The 12603-nt window shown below is 40.2% G+C and overlaps 1 protein-coding gene across 1 annotated transcript; it reads right to left on the minus strand.

Annotated features, from left to right (window-relative positions):
- Positions 1-1471: 1471 nt before the first annotated feature.
- On the minus strand, positions 1472-10611 carry melk (maternal embryonic leucine zipper kinase). Its single transcript, XM_085355989.1, has 17 exons — positions 10533-10611; positions 10342-10427; positions 8866-8982; positions 8379-8522; positions 8215-8283; positions 7566-7658; positions 7214-7312; positions 6991-7059; positions 6575-6673; positions 5842-5928; positions 5590-5721; positions 5315-5476; positions 4193-4478; positions 2325-2418; positions 1974-2130; positions 1747-1850; positions 1472-1649 (listed from the first exon to the last, which is right to left on the minus strand). Exons 1-17 carry the CDS (start codon positions 10609-10611, stop codon positions 1472-1474), a joined length of 2055 nt encoding a protein of 684 aa, XP_085212115.1.
- Between the last annotated feature and the right edge of the window lie 1992 nt (positions 10612-12603).

A 12603-nucleotide genomic window follows, 5' to 3' on the forward strand; every position in this document is an offset into this window, starting at 1 on the left:
TCTCCAACTCCAACCTTCACCCCTGTCTTTAAATGATCGTCCCACCCCCTACCCTCGCACTCCATTAAGGTTAAACCCCTCCTGTTATTATCAGCTCACCCCACCATTACCCTTCTCCTCCCCACTGAGACACCAAGGAGAACCTGCTACAAATAAATGCTGATCAGCTGTAATGTTGTCATGATTAAGTGGCATTCTGTCAGAGTAGGGGGAGAGGGAGGTTTACTCAAAGGGCCGAAGCGCACTAATAGTCTTTATGTTACCATTTAATGTCTTTCACCAGGGTTTGTTTATTTATTAGGTCTGTTCAAAATTGCAGGTAATGTTCATCATGACTTCAGCCTTTCACTTAGTACTAACAATCATGCTCTCACAGGCATTCCTGCCATAAAAATGATAAAAATCATGATACACCAGTTCAAGGTTTTTTTTATTATGTTAACCCAGTGATGCGTGGGCAGTATGTTTATACACCATGTTTTATCTGTGTACTGTACAATGATTACTAACGCTTAAAAATACTGGAAACTATTTTTTTGTTTTGTTTTTGCAGCTTGTAGTAAATGTCGGTTAAAACCACAAGTCTGTTCGCCAGTAGTCTTAAACTCAAAAGTATCTGAGGTGAGAAACGTTACAGACATTTGACACCTTTCACTGCTCATTTCATTTACGGTAGATGTTTAGAAAAACTCGCTAAGATAAACTATCACCATCAATCTTTCTACCAAAGTGAAGTGAAGCCTAGAGGACGAACAGAAGGCTGATGACAAGAGTGTAAAACACACCACTGCTCCATCAACTGCTGAATGAATAAACAACATTTGAAGTTAAGAAAGTAGCTGAATTCATCTCAATCATCTGTCTTCATGAATGCGAAAATCATTTATTTTTGCTGCTTTTGCATTTTCAGAAAAAACATACAGACACCATGTGACACAGAAACCAAGACAGAAAAAAGGACATTTAATATAACCACATAAAAACATGATGAAAGCTGTAAACATGTGTACAGAGAATTAGTCATTCTTTACACTTCATCCTATTCATAAAAATTTTGCATCTACAGGGGAGAACAACAAGAAGAAGACATAAATATGTTAATAAGAAGCTGGAAGGTATAGTGTAAGAAGTCCCGTTTCATTTCAGACACACACCTCAACTCACTTTACATCAATTACATAAAGCTTACTCATTATGAAAATGGAAATTAAAAATTGTTCTACATAAAACAAGACGCACTGTACAGACAGGATCCTGAGACGTGATGCTCATAAATTTAATGTAACATGTATTTTGGGAATTCCGGACTAGCCTACGGACAATATTCCAAACAACAATGAAGGACTGATCATTGTCCATGTATATGCATCACTCATTGGTTAGTCAGTGGTATTTCTTCAGCAAAGAAAGCCAGTGCGAATTCACTTAGGACTAGTAGATACTGGTAAGAAAGTGCTTTTTTTCCCCCCCTTCAAATACTGGATGTGGAGAGAATGTCCTCCACCAGATGCTTGTATACCCAAGCGTCTCCCTTCAGCCTCTGGCGGCGGACCCCAACAACTTCGGGCCTTTGCAGCAAGCACACCTCCAGTTCAAATGCCATCGTCACCTTCCCGAAGTCACCCCAGGTTTGACATTTCAGAGTATACCTGGAGGAAAGGCAATGGGAACAATGTGGAAACATTAACATTTGGTCCAAGAGTGAGCAAACCAGTCAGAAGACAGGGAGGTAACGGGAATTCTTACCCTTTCTGTGTGAAGTCGATGTTTTTCTCCGGCAGGATGGAGAGGATCTGGTTAAGCACCTGGTCTGGATTGGTCTGACTGGTCAGAGTCACGTTGTACTGTGCCTGGTGGAAAACACAGCCAAGCCACTGATCAGAATTTCAATCATTTTGCTGTAAATTAATTGTCTTTGAATTTTTATTTTACTGATGATGGATCTGCTTTGGGGGTTTTCGGCTTTCTATTACCTTAATCTTACGTGGACCATCCCGCAGAGCTCGTCGCTTGTTTGGCGTGAGCATGGTTATCACCTTATCCAGACCTCTCTCCAGGGAACCAAACATCTTTCCCCCTCGTTTCTTCTTCCCACTGTCTCCTGTGACAGCCAAGTCCAGTGACCTGGACCTTAAGAGCACAGAGGAAAAAAAAAAAAAAAAAAAGCCTCACTTTAGCTCAGGAATCCTGAACTGCCCTTCCCATTGGCTTACATGTTACTGGTTTCAAGGACTCAAGAACACATTTATGACCCATTCTTATGACTAAAAGTAAAGAATAAATTCTGTTGAAGGGAAAGCACCATTTAGGGAACCTTTACTCACCTCCGCTCTGGGCTGAAGGCTATGATTTCTACATTTGCAGGATCCTTGTTCTCTGCTGCTCTCTTCTTGTGCTCTTTGGATGAGCCGTCTCCACCTACCAGAAAAAAGTGCATTAAGAAAGTTGAAAACTTACTACCTTGCAAACACAGAACTTCTATACATATTGGTGGATCTGACTGAGAAAGCAAGAAACACCGAATGCTCATTTGGTTGGCTAGCCTAAAGAATACTTGCTTTTATTTGTGTCACTAAGCACAATAAAGACCACAGTTCATGTTTTATTCAGTATGCCTTATCGATTATCGATTTAGGCCATAAACTCATCAGGACTGTCTTCAGTGCCTGCTGAAGTCATGCATCAAGTGAGCACTAGGATTGTTTCACCATAGATTTTACACAGACGTTGTCACCACCCTGTGATGGCTCTGAGAAGGAATCCAGGTTTAATCCAATTTAATAAGCGGCAGAATTTTATAGCAAAATAATTTAACTATAAATATGTGAGTATTTCATTAACCAATAAGGAAAAATCAAACTGAAAATTGATAACTCATGTGGAATTCAGTGTCAAATAAACCCCTCTTATAATACATTTTTGGCTATGACTGTTTTGGTCAGATCGTAGTGTTAGGGAAATAACCGTGAAGCTCCTGAGAAGTATAGTCAGCTTGGGGTTTGAATGTTTCACTCACTGTCACTCAGGAACTCTAGTTTAAATCAAGAGCTGATCAAAGACAACACAAAAAATAAAGCATACCGCTAACACAACATGGATAAAGGTTTGTTTTTTACCAACCCCAAGGTCACTCAACAGGGAGAAGTGTTTGGAATGAGAATAAATTTGAAAACGCTTAGGTAACAGCCCTGTGCTCTTATGCATCGAACTGGCTGGCTTTGACACTGGAGTTGTGAACACAAAGGAATAACGATTTTGACACACACGCACACACAAGAGAGCTAGGCTTTAGTGGTAAGAGAACACATGTCACTACAGCCCACGTGGGACAGTGAGCAAAGGAAAGAGACAGCTACACCTGTCACAGCACACGCCTAGGGACAGACACGCATAGACCACTGTGTGTGTGTGTGTGTGTGTGTGTGTGTGTATGTGTATGTGTGTGTGTGTATGTGTGTGTGTGTGTGCGTGAGTCAGAGAGAAATATGAGGACAAGTAAGTCACAGGTAGCACGTTTGCACTTTGCTGTAGTTTGCAGAGCAGGAGGCTGCAAAGAGAGCAGGTCTGAGCCGTATTCCGAGGATTCAACATCAACTAGGTCAGCTGCAGCGAGCTGGTGGCTGAATTTATAGAGGCATCTAATGAGGCTGGACATGTGAGCAGACAAGTCGCTATGACAAATGATTAAGACTTTAATGATTCTCCGTTCATATTAGTGTCCTTCATTCACAGATAAGTGAACAGAATTAGCTGCTTCTTGATAATAACCTCACCTTTGAGTTGACAGTGATAGATGTGTGTGTGTGTCCATTTTCAGTGGCAAAATGACAGCTAAATCACAGAAATATGAGTGGCTTTGGGATAAAAACAGACCCAATAAATGAGTTTATTACCAGAATACAATTTACTTGCAAATGTTTGGCATGTGGTTGTGGCACTTGTGATTATGAGAGCTGTGTAAGACCAAGCGAGGGACGGATAAATGAAGGGGGGGCAGGGGGTGAGTGGAGGAGAGGGGCAGCTGGTTAATGCGAATCTGATCTAATAGGCACTGCACTTCAAACCCTTGTTGAGAACAACAATTACAGTACAAATAAACTGTACGATGCCCAGAGCTCTGTACTGTCTGTACGGTACTCAATTTTCTGTCTTTGGTTGAGTGACCAAGAATCTATTAAGAAATTATTCTTACCTTTAGGTGTGGCCACACTGGGTTTGGGGCTGTTGATATTAGCATTTTGATTGGGTGTGGTCAACACATTCTTATTGAGGCGTGCATTCCTCTTACTGGATACAGGCGTTCGAGGTGGAGGCAAGGCAAAAATGTCAACGTCTCTGTCTTGGACATCATTATTCTCCTTGTTCTCGCTGGCCTGTTCTCGGTTCCTCTCTCTATGGTAGCGAGGTGTCGCTTTTCGCGCTCTCTCTGGGGTCGGGCTTGAAGGATGTCCTTTTTCCACCGATGGCGATACCAGCCTCTTTAAAAATACCAAAAGACAAATGATGATAATAATAATGGATTAGATTTATATAGCGCTTTTCAATGCCACTATTCATTCTCTCTCGCATTCACTCACTGGTGGAGGCAAGCTATGGTTGTAGCCACAGCTGCCCTGGGGCAGACTGACAGAAGCGAGGCTGCCATATCACGCCATCAGCCCCTCTGGCCAACACCAGTAAGTGGCAGGGTGAAGTGTCTTGCCCAAGGACACAACGACCAGGAGAGAGAGCCCGGGGATCGAACTGGCGACCTTCCGGTTACAGATACGCTTCCCAACCCCCCTGAGCCACGGTCGCCCCCAAATGTGGTGTCTCAGAAAAAAAGCTGCATTTGGGATTTATCTGAACTGCATTTCAGATAGCCAGAAAGCACCCAAAACCTCATCCCCCTGCTTCTTTCAGGTATCAGCTGGAGAATTTCTTATTCATTCAGTATCTGTAACTTCCCGTTCAGACTGTACTTTCTGACATACGGCAGTAAGAGAGAAATCAGGGATTGGTTGCTCTCTGCTTCGGATTAATTAGGTGGTTATTTGGAATACTTTTCTATGTTTACCACCCTGGCGAGAAAAGTGGGTGTCCTTTCCATTTTTAAACATTTAAACATCTGCCTCCCCTTCCCCACAATGGCTGGTTTGTCACTCTGCCTTAAAGCGTGGCCACTTGGAACGACTAAACGCATCCAGCTTCTGACGTGGTTGGACAGCGTGTCTAAAGAGAAGGCTTTCAATCCGAGTTTACCTTTTTCTTCAGTCTACTCATTTAGACACATGAAAGAAAAGAGAAATCTATACTTATAGCAACTTCCACATACCGTGTCTTTTTTTATGATTCCATCTGGCTGACCTCTGACCCTCTGGGGTGTGTGCTGTGGAACTGAAACCCAGGGGCAATCATCGATGTAGTCTGAGCAAATGTCCAAGGAATCCACAATCAAAGCGTCTTCATCCTCACTGAAGTGCAGAGCTTTTCTGGTCTAACAGAGATAGAATAAAAAAATAAAATCCATAACAGCAAAATGTATCAGTATCAGCTGTAAGCAGCTTTAAAAGAGCAGAGCATCATGGAAGCTCTGGTCCTAAATCTGACCTGTAGTCCCTGATGCAGAGGCGAGCAGGAGTCCTCACAGACAGCTGGCTCAGGGCGCAAGCGGACAGGCTTTCCCCTCTGCTTCTTAGACAGCAGCAGCAGGTAGGTGGCTGTGATGTGGTCATATCGCCACTGTGGGAGATAATTTAAGATGTATTTAAGTAGATGTCTAACAGAAATTAAGTACAAGTTCTAGTATAATATGATAAATACAACATAATGATGCTGAAATATGCATATACAGACACACACCTCCTTCACCAGCGCTGTGGTGCTCTGTCTTGATCGCTTCATGTTTACTGCCATCTCAGTGATACAGTCTTCATCCATGTAGCCAAGCTACAAAAGACAAAACAAAGATTAAACTGTGAACACACAAAGCTACAAACAGACAAATTTTATTATCGTCACCAAGGAGGTTTTTCATTGATTCAGTTTGTTTGTTTGAAGGATTATTCAAAACAGCTGAAGAAGGTTTTGCATCAAAAATGTGTTCACAGAGGTTCAGGCTTGGCCTAATTTAGTACCAATTAACTTTTGGAGTTCATCTGGATCCAAGATTTTTGTTTTGAAGGATTCTTCAGGATTGCAGCAGAGGGCAAAACTGGTCATTTCCTCACAGATCCATATCACAGTCCTATCTTCACACATGCACATCACATAAAAATAAGAAAACTTGGACAAAATCTCAAGAATATATCACAAACTAATCTGGTTCCACATCATGTACAGTGTGGAATTTTCAGCCTTGGTGGAGATGTGCATTTGCAGACTGTTCTTGTTTCATACACTAATCCCGATGAAAAAAAGAAAGTGATGTTAAGGACTATGGTAATGTCACAGAACAATGACTTGTATGCTGACTGGACAATCTAAAAGAAGGGGGAAAAGCCTGAAAAAGGCTGTAAAAGCGATGTCACAGCAAACGCTACCATTTGCAATTATGAGTTTTCTTATGCAGTTTTTTTTGTGTGTCTGTCCATACCGGCTGCCTGCTGTACCACTCCACAGGGCTGTTGTAGTCTTTCATCACCCAGGTATGGTCCAGCAGCTGTCTGACAGTCAGACGCCGCTTTGGGTCCACCTGCAGGACACATACAGAAACTACAACTCAACCTGCACAAAACTACATAGTCCACAATCTGTAGCAGAAACAGATTTGCCTTCAAATCTTGGAAAATGCTTTTAGGTTTACTGAGAGTAAGAGGTGTTCTGTTATAATAAATTTATGTGGCAAATGCATAATTGCATCTTACTGTAATTCAACCAAAAAAAGAAGATTTGCACCTCAGTTTTAATTAAAAAGAATCAAGTTTTCTAGAGAACAGTAAACAAATGATACATATCACAGGTTGAGAGGCTGACAGGTATACAAAGACAAGAGCAAATAAACTGACTGACCTGTAACATTTGGTTGAGGAGGAGGATACTACCTGGAGAGAGCCACTTTGGGTTATCATATGTACCCCTCTGAAAATAAAGAAGACATCAAGAAACCCATTAAAAAATAATAATAATAATGATAAGACAACAGCTTGCTGTGAGTTTCCTTGAATGCCCACAAAAATTGAGGAGCAGCACCCGGAACTTAAGGGAAAGGTTTTAAAAATAAGAGTGCTCTTACTGTAATCTTCCTGTAGAGGATCATGCAGTTGTCATCATCAAAGGGCAGGTGTCCACAGAGCAGAGCGAACAGCAGTACTCCCATGCTCCATACATCAGCCTGGGAGGAGGGAGTTACACACCACACAGCGGTATTTCAGCTTCATGCGTTACAGATAACATTTCACAGCTCAGTTGCACTGAATTGCACGCCAGCAAATGTGATCACGACACCATGAAAAACTCGAACCGTGGAACAGGCAGGTATTCATAAATCTTGGTGAAAGCCAAATGCAAATACTGCGACTTCAGAAATTTTTGAATTAAAACCCCAGCATTTCTAAAAGTTGTATTTACCAAAGAACATGTCATACCTCTGATCCAATATACGCTTTTCCCTGGATAAGTTCAGGAGCAGCGTAAGCAGGGCTCCCACAGCAGGTCATCAGCTCATAGCCCAACCCTCCCTACAAGAGGCAACAACATGCTATTTAGGTCATGATTATACACAGCATCGAGTACAGCATGCATACACATGTCTAAGTTTTAGTTATGATGTGCTACACAACAGTGTTCCTTTTATGATTATTTTACTCCCCATGCTTCTGAAAAAATAAAATGGATGTTTGTCTGAGATTTTTTTCCTCATTGCAACATCCATAAGTATCAGGATACACTAAAGCCTTATCCATAACTAACTACTACATTTTCCAAAGTAGCTAAAAAAAAAAAAAAAAAATCCAAACTCACAAACAACCTTTCAGAAAGATATTTAGGACCCTGGGTGGTTTTTCTGTGTTCAATATGATTGGAAAAAAGATATGCCTGGTAATCAAATTTTACATAAGTGCTGCTTTGTCTCACGTCGTGCACCAGTGTAGTGTGTTATGCATGGAACTAGTTTGTACAATAGACTGAGGAGTACCTTGGTAAACAGCAAATGCCTTAAGAACGTTTTTCCCTCGCCCTGATGCTAAATATTTATAATACACACAAAGAGGGAAAAGGAATTTGGTAATATACCTTAGGTTTGGCACACAAGCCAAAGTCTATAAGCTTCAAGTTGTGGTCTCCATCAATCAATAAGTTTTCCTAGAGTTCAAAGAGAAAAACTTTAAGATTCATATTACAGCCACAACTGATCTATGACACTTTTTGGTGGTTGTTTTTGTTTGTTTGTTTTTTACCGGTTTTAGGTCTCTGTGTGCGTATCCTTGGCTGTGGACATAGGCCATTGCTGACACAATTTGCCTAAAAAAGACCCGGGTTTCCTCCTCAGACAGGCGGTCCTTAGCTATGATGTAGTCAAAGAGCTCCCCACCAGGGGAGTACTGAAAGTAAAATGAAAGATTGAGGGAAAGAAGAAAAAAGAATTCAGGATTTTTCTGGTTCAAAGCAGGTTTTGGGGATAATTATCTCAACTAGCCCACATATAGTTGCATCAAAAAAAAACTGTGTTGCCTTACCGAAAAGAAATTTGTGGCTTTTCATGTTATTTTAGGTCATTTGATAAGCATAAAAGTCAATATCACTTAAAATAAGTTGATAATGATAACATAGTTTTATTTACCATTATTATTATTATTCAAATTAAATTCTGGGGGAGAGGAGAACCCCAGAAATTGATCTTAAGCTTATATTCATTCTCACATAACACATTGCTTATGCCCTTACCTCCAACACCATAAATATCTGGGTGGAGGTCTCTATGACCTGATACAGTCGACAGATATGTTGGTGACTCAGGTTCTTCATGGCTTCGATCTCCACCTTCACACGGGGTAGGTCATCCTAGGTGAAACACAGGGATTTCTTGTAAATTATTTATACATACAAATACTGTTTACTGCACTGTACACTTTCTTTCTTTTAAAAAAAAAACAACAACATTATTCTTTGTTTGTTCTGCCTATTTGAAGACGAGCAAGAGCCGCGAATTGTGCTCAAGCGAAATACTGAGTTATTTCAGAAGAACCACTCCCATACTAATGTTTTCTGAAACCTCTTGTTCTAGACAAGGTCCGGTTTGCAGAGGAAAATGGGGTGTTAGAAAAGCTTCAGCATTACTTGGAAGGTAACAGGACAAATGCCAGGGCGTGACTTTTTCTCCCCAGATTAAAGGTTCAACTCAGGGCGAGGTCATCTTACTCTCATTGTAAACAAATGAATGCTTGAGCAAACATAACAGTTGAATCATTAGTCGGCCAAAAAGATTTGAATTGCAGTTCCAGCACATAGTTATTGAAAAGTGCCAAATGTCAGTTGTTGATTTTTATAAATGATGTGTCATGACTAATTGACCTGCATGCACCTAAACCAAAAGGCCAGTGAAACTGAGTTAACAGTTACAGACATTTAGGAACAAAAGTTAATAACAAATTTAATTCTGATAGAAACACAAATTTATTTTACTGCTTGGTGCAATTGGAAATCACCAGTTTGTTGTCAGACAAACATGAAACAAATTTTATTGGCTGAACAGCTGTTATTGCTGATAAATGGACAACAAATGCAACCAATAACTTTCTGATCTGTGTTCTAGTGGCTGAAATTGCATTAGTGTAAACTCTGAATTTAAGATAATCAGAATACTTTATTAATGCTAAGGACATTATGTGGTTAGTGTTGCTCCAAGACAACAAGAAGAGTAACATACTGAACTAAATTAAATATCCAATACATTATCAAAGTTACAAAATAAAGCCAAGAGCTCCAATATATACAAATAGCTCAATCTCCAGAACATTACAGAAATTACATATGATTGACATTTTACTCTAAAATTATTTTTGTAGAGGATGTGGAAAAGGGTGTAACTATGGCAGTGTGTACTGTGCATTAGATGGAGGAGTTTTACAGCCAGGAATGATTCCCTCTGTAGTTCATAGCAGTTTTAATAGTAGTTTAACTGGTACATATTTGTAAATATTTAATCTTTTATTTGTTTACTGCTTGTCACTCCGTTTCACTATCAGATCTAAATAAAGACTGAACTGAACTCTTACAAGTATAGACTAATGGCACCAACATACAACTAGGCTGCCTCACTTTTGAATGCAACAACTTGTGATAATTGTTTCTGACATTTTATACTCTGAGCTATATTTTTGTGTTTGACCCTATTTTTCTATTGCCGGTTTCATTTCTTACCCCAAGATCCTTTTTATTCATGATTTTAATGGCAACCTTCTCTCCTGTCAAGATGTGTCGACCCAGCTTGACTTTAGCGAAACCTCCTGGGGAAAAAACAGAAAGAAAGAAAAAACACACACAGGGTTCAGAGAGGATACGATACAGATAGTAATTGTTTTCTTAAATGCATCAATTAACCCTTGCATTACCTGAGCCGATAGTCTCATAAACCTCATAATATCTTTGGAGCTCGTCCGCTCCGCGATGCTCCGTCCTTTCTATTGGCATCTTCCCTGCTCCGGCGCAAGATGGTAAACTTTCCTGGAGAGGAAAATGCTTAAAATTGGCAACAGACACGAAAAAACTACGTTTGGCACTCACTGGTTATCGGTTTGTGACCGTTCAGCTAGCTTAACGTCAATTACTGCATAACTGTAGCCAACATAAATCATTAATACCGCTTGCAGTTGGTAAAAGTAACTACAATAAACCTTAACTGAACCAAAACAGTACTCGATATTCTGCATTTACCTGAACGAAAACAGAGGAAGACGGCAGCGTCAGTTAACCACACGGTAAAGCCCGAGTCCGGCAGACCGATGTTTTGTTACAGAAGTTTGAATTTCGCACGTTGACGTGACTACATTTCCTGCTTCCGGTTTGCGCTTCGTGCTTCCCCCTGTGGTGAAAAAGAGTACTGCAGCTGTAAAACAAAAAGCACAGTTAGTGCAACTTTGTTTTCATTCTGCAGGCTGGTTCACAATCAGAATTACGTTAATTACCAAGTTGTTTTTTTTATACAAACGAGTCAGGGGTTAAAAAAAAAATCGAACATGGTATTTATATTTGGTGTTATATTTGGTTCACTTTACCAGTCAGAGACAACATTAAAACCCCTGACGGGTTAAATGAATATCATTTTCATCATCTTGTTACAATACATGTTCTGCTTGGAAACCTGTGCTTTATTATTTATGTGTATGTATGATCTATTTGCTAAATGCGTATGCATTTCTATTTTAACTTCCAAATAGGATATAAGAAGGTACAAAACAAACATATTTGCCCCTAAAACCCAGATTAGTAGTTTGACATATAGCTAAATACAGCTAAAGTAGCACAGTAATATATTCTAAATGCATACAAAAACTACAAATACTGGTTAAATATGGTTAAATATTGGAGTACATATAGGAAGGACTAATGGCACTAGTCTGGTCAGATATGTACAATGTGGGTTAATGCATTTCTGTTGGGCTTTACACGGTTCAGTAGTCCAACAAGCCACAAGTTAATACACACCTCCCAGCCAGTCAGAAATCATTTATTTGTTTTGGTATGCATACACTCATCCCTGTAACACTGAAATCTCTTTTTCCTACTACTGTGTAGGTCCCGCTTTTGCTGCCAAAACAGGCCTGACCTATTGAGGCATGCACTCCGCAAGTCCTCTGAAAGCATCCTGTGTTGTCAGGAACAAGATGTTAGTTAAAAAACTGCAAGATAGTGTCTCCACGGATGGTACTCAGACTGGATTTTAGGGAATTGAGGACAAGTCAACAACTTGAATTTGCTAGGTTGCCCAAACCATTCCTAAAGTAGTTTTTTTTTTTCCAGAGAGGCAGACAATAGTGTGGAAGGCTTCTGCAACAATGGAAGGGTCTACCACAATGTTTAAGTAGAGCCCACATAAATGTCAGGACCAGAACACTGTCCAGCGTATGGCACTGTACTTCTGCCAGTTTGCCTTCATTTGCCAGTGGATTCTGGTAAAAGTGACACCTGGCTGTCCACATAATGTAGTATAATATAAACTATCACACCAAGCAACCTATTCCCATTGGTCAACCGTATACAAGCGTACACTGGGTAAGACACAGGGTCCACCATTTCCCAGCCCCAGTCAACGAACAGATTCAGACCCACAGACTAATTGCTGCAAGGTCAACGTTTTAACTACTGCATCACTATGCTGCCAGATTTGTTCATCTATTATTCCCATATGGAAAAAGAAATAGAAAAAAAACCTCCTGAGTTTCCCATTACCTCAAATAGTAAATATTTATATTTTATGTATAAGTATTTACACTTAAACCAATATACTGTGGACGAATGATGATACTGGTAATCATGCTTTCATATACAGGTATATTACGACCTGCAGGTAGGAAAGCCTTGTGTGTTTTTTGTAATGTGGAAAGTGTTCTGTTTTGACCCTATAGGTATGTGATTGCAGTGGCTGACCGAAGAGATGTATTTAAGGTGTCAGAAGAGGTGTCT

Source organism: Diplotaxodon limnothrissa, linkage group LG6, assembly GCF_057381915.1.
Source record: "Diplotaxodon limnothrissa isolate DT_005_m linkage group LG6, D_limnothrissa_male_GT1.1, whole genome shotgun sequence".
NCBI lineage: Eukaryota > Metazoa > Chordata > Actinopteri > Cichliformes > Cichlidae > Diplotaxodon > Diplotaxodon limnothrissa.

Bases quoted from the DNA above. Each gene is read 5' to 3' on its own strand.
- melk (XM_085355989.1), bottom strand. From the start codon at position 10,611: ATGCCAATAGAAAGGACGGAGCATCGCGGAGCGGACGAGCTCCAAAGA. The intron at 5,722-5,841 runs GTGTGTGTCTGT...TATCTCCCACAG, and splicing joins CCACAGCGCTGGTGAAGGAG to TGGCGATATGACCACATCAC. The intron at 1,650-1,746 runs GTAAGAATTCCC...CCTTTCCTCCAG, and splicing joins ATCGACTTCACACAGAAAGG to GTATACTCTGAAATGTCAAA.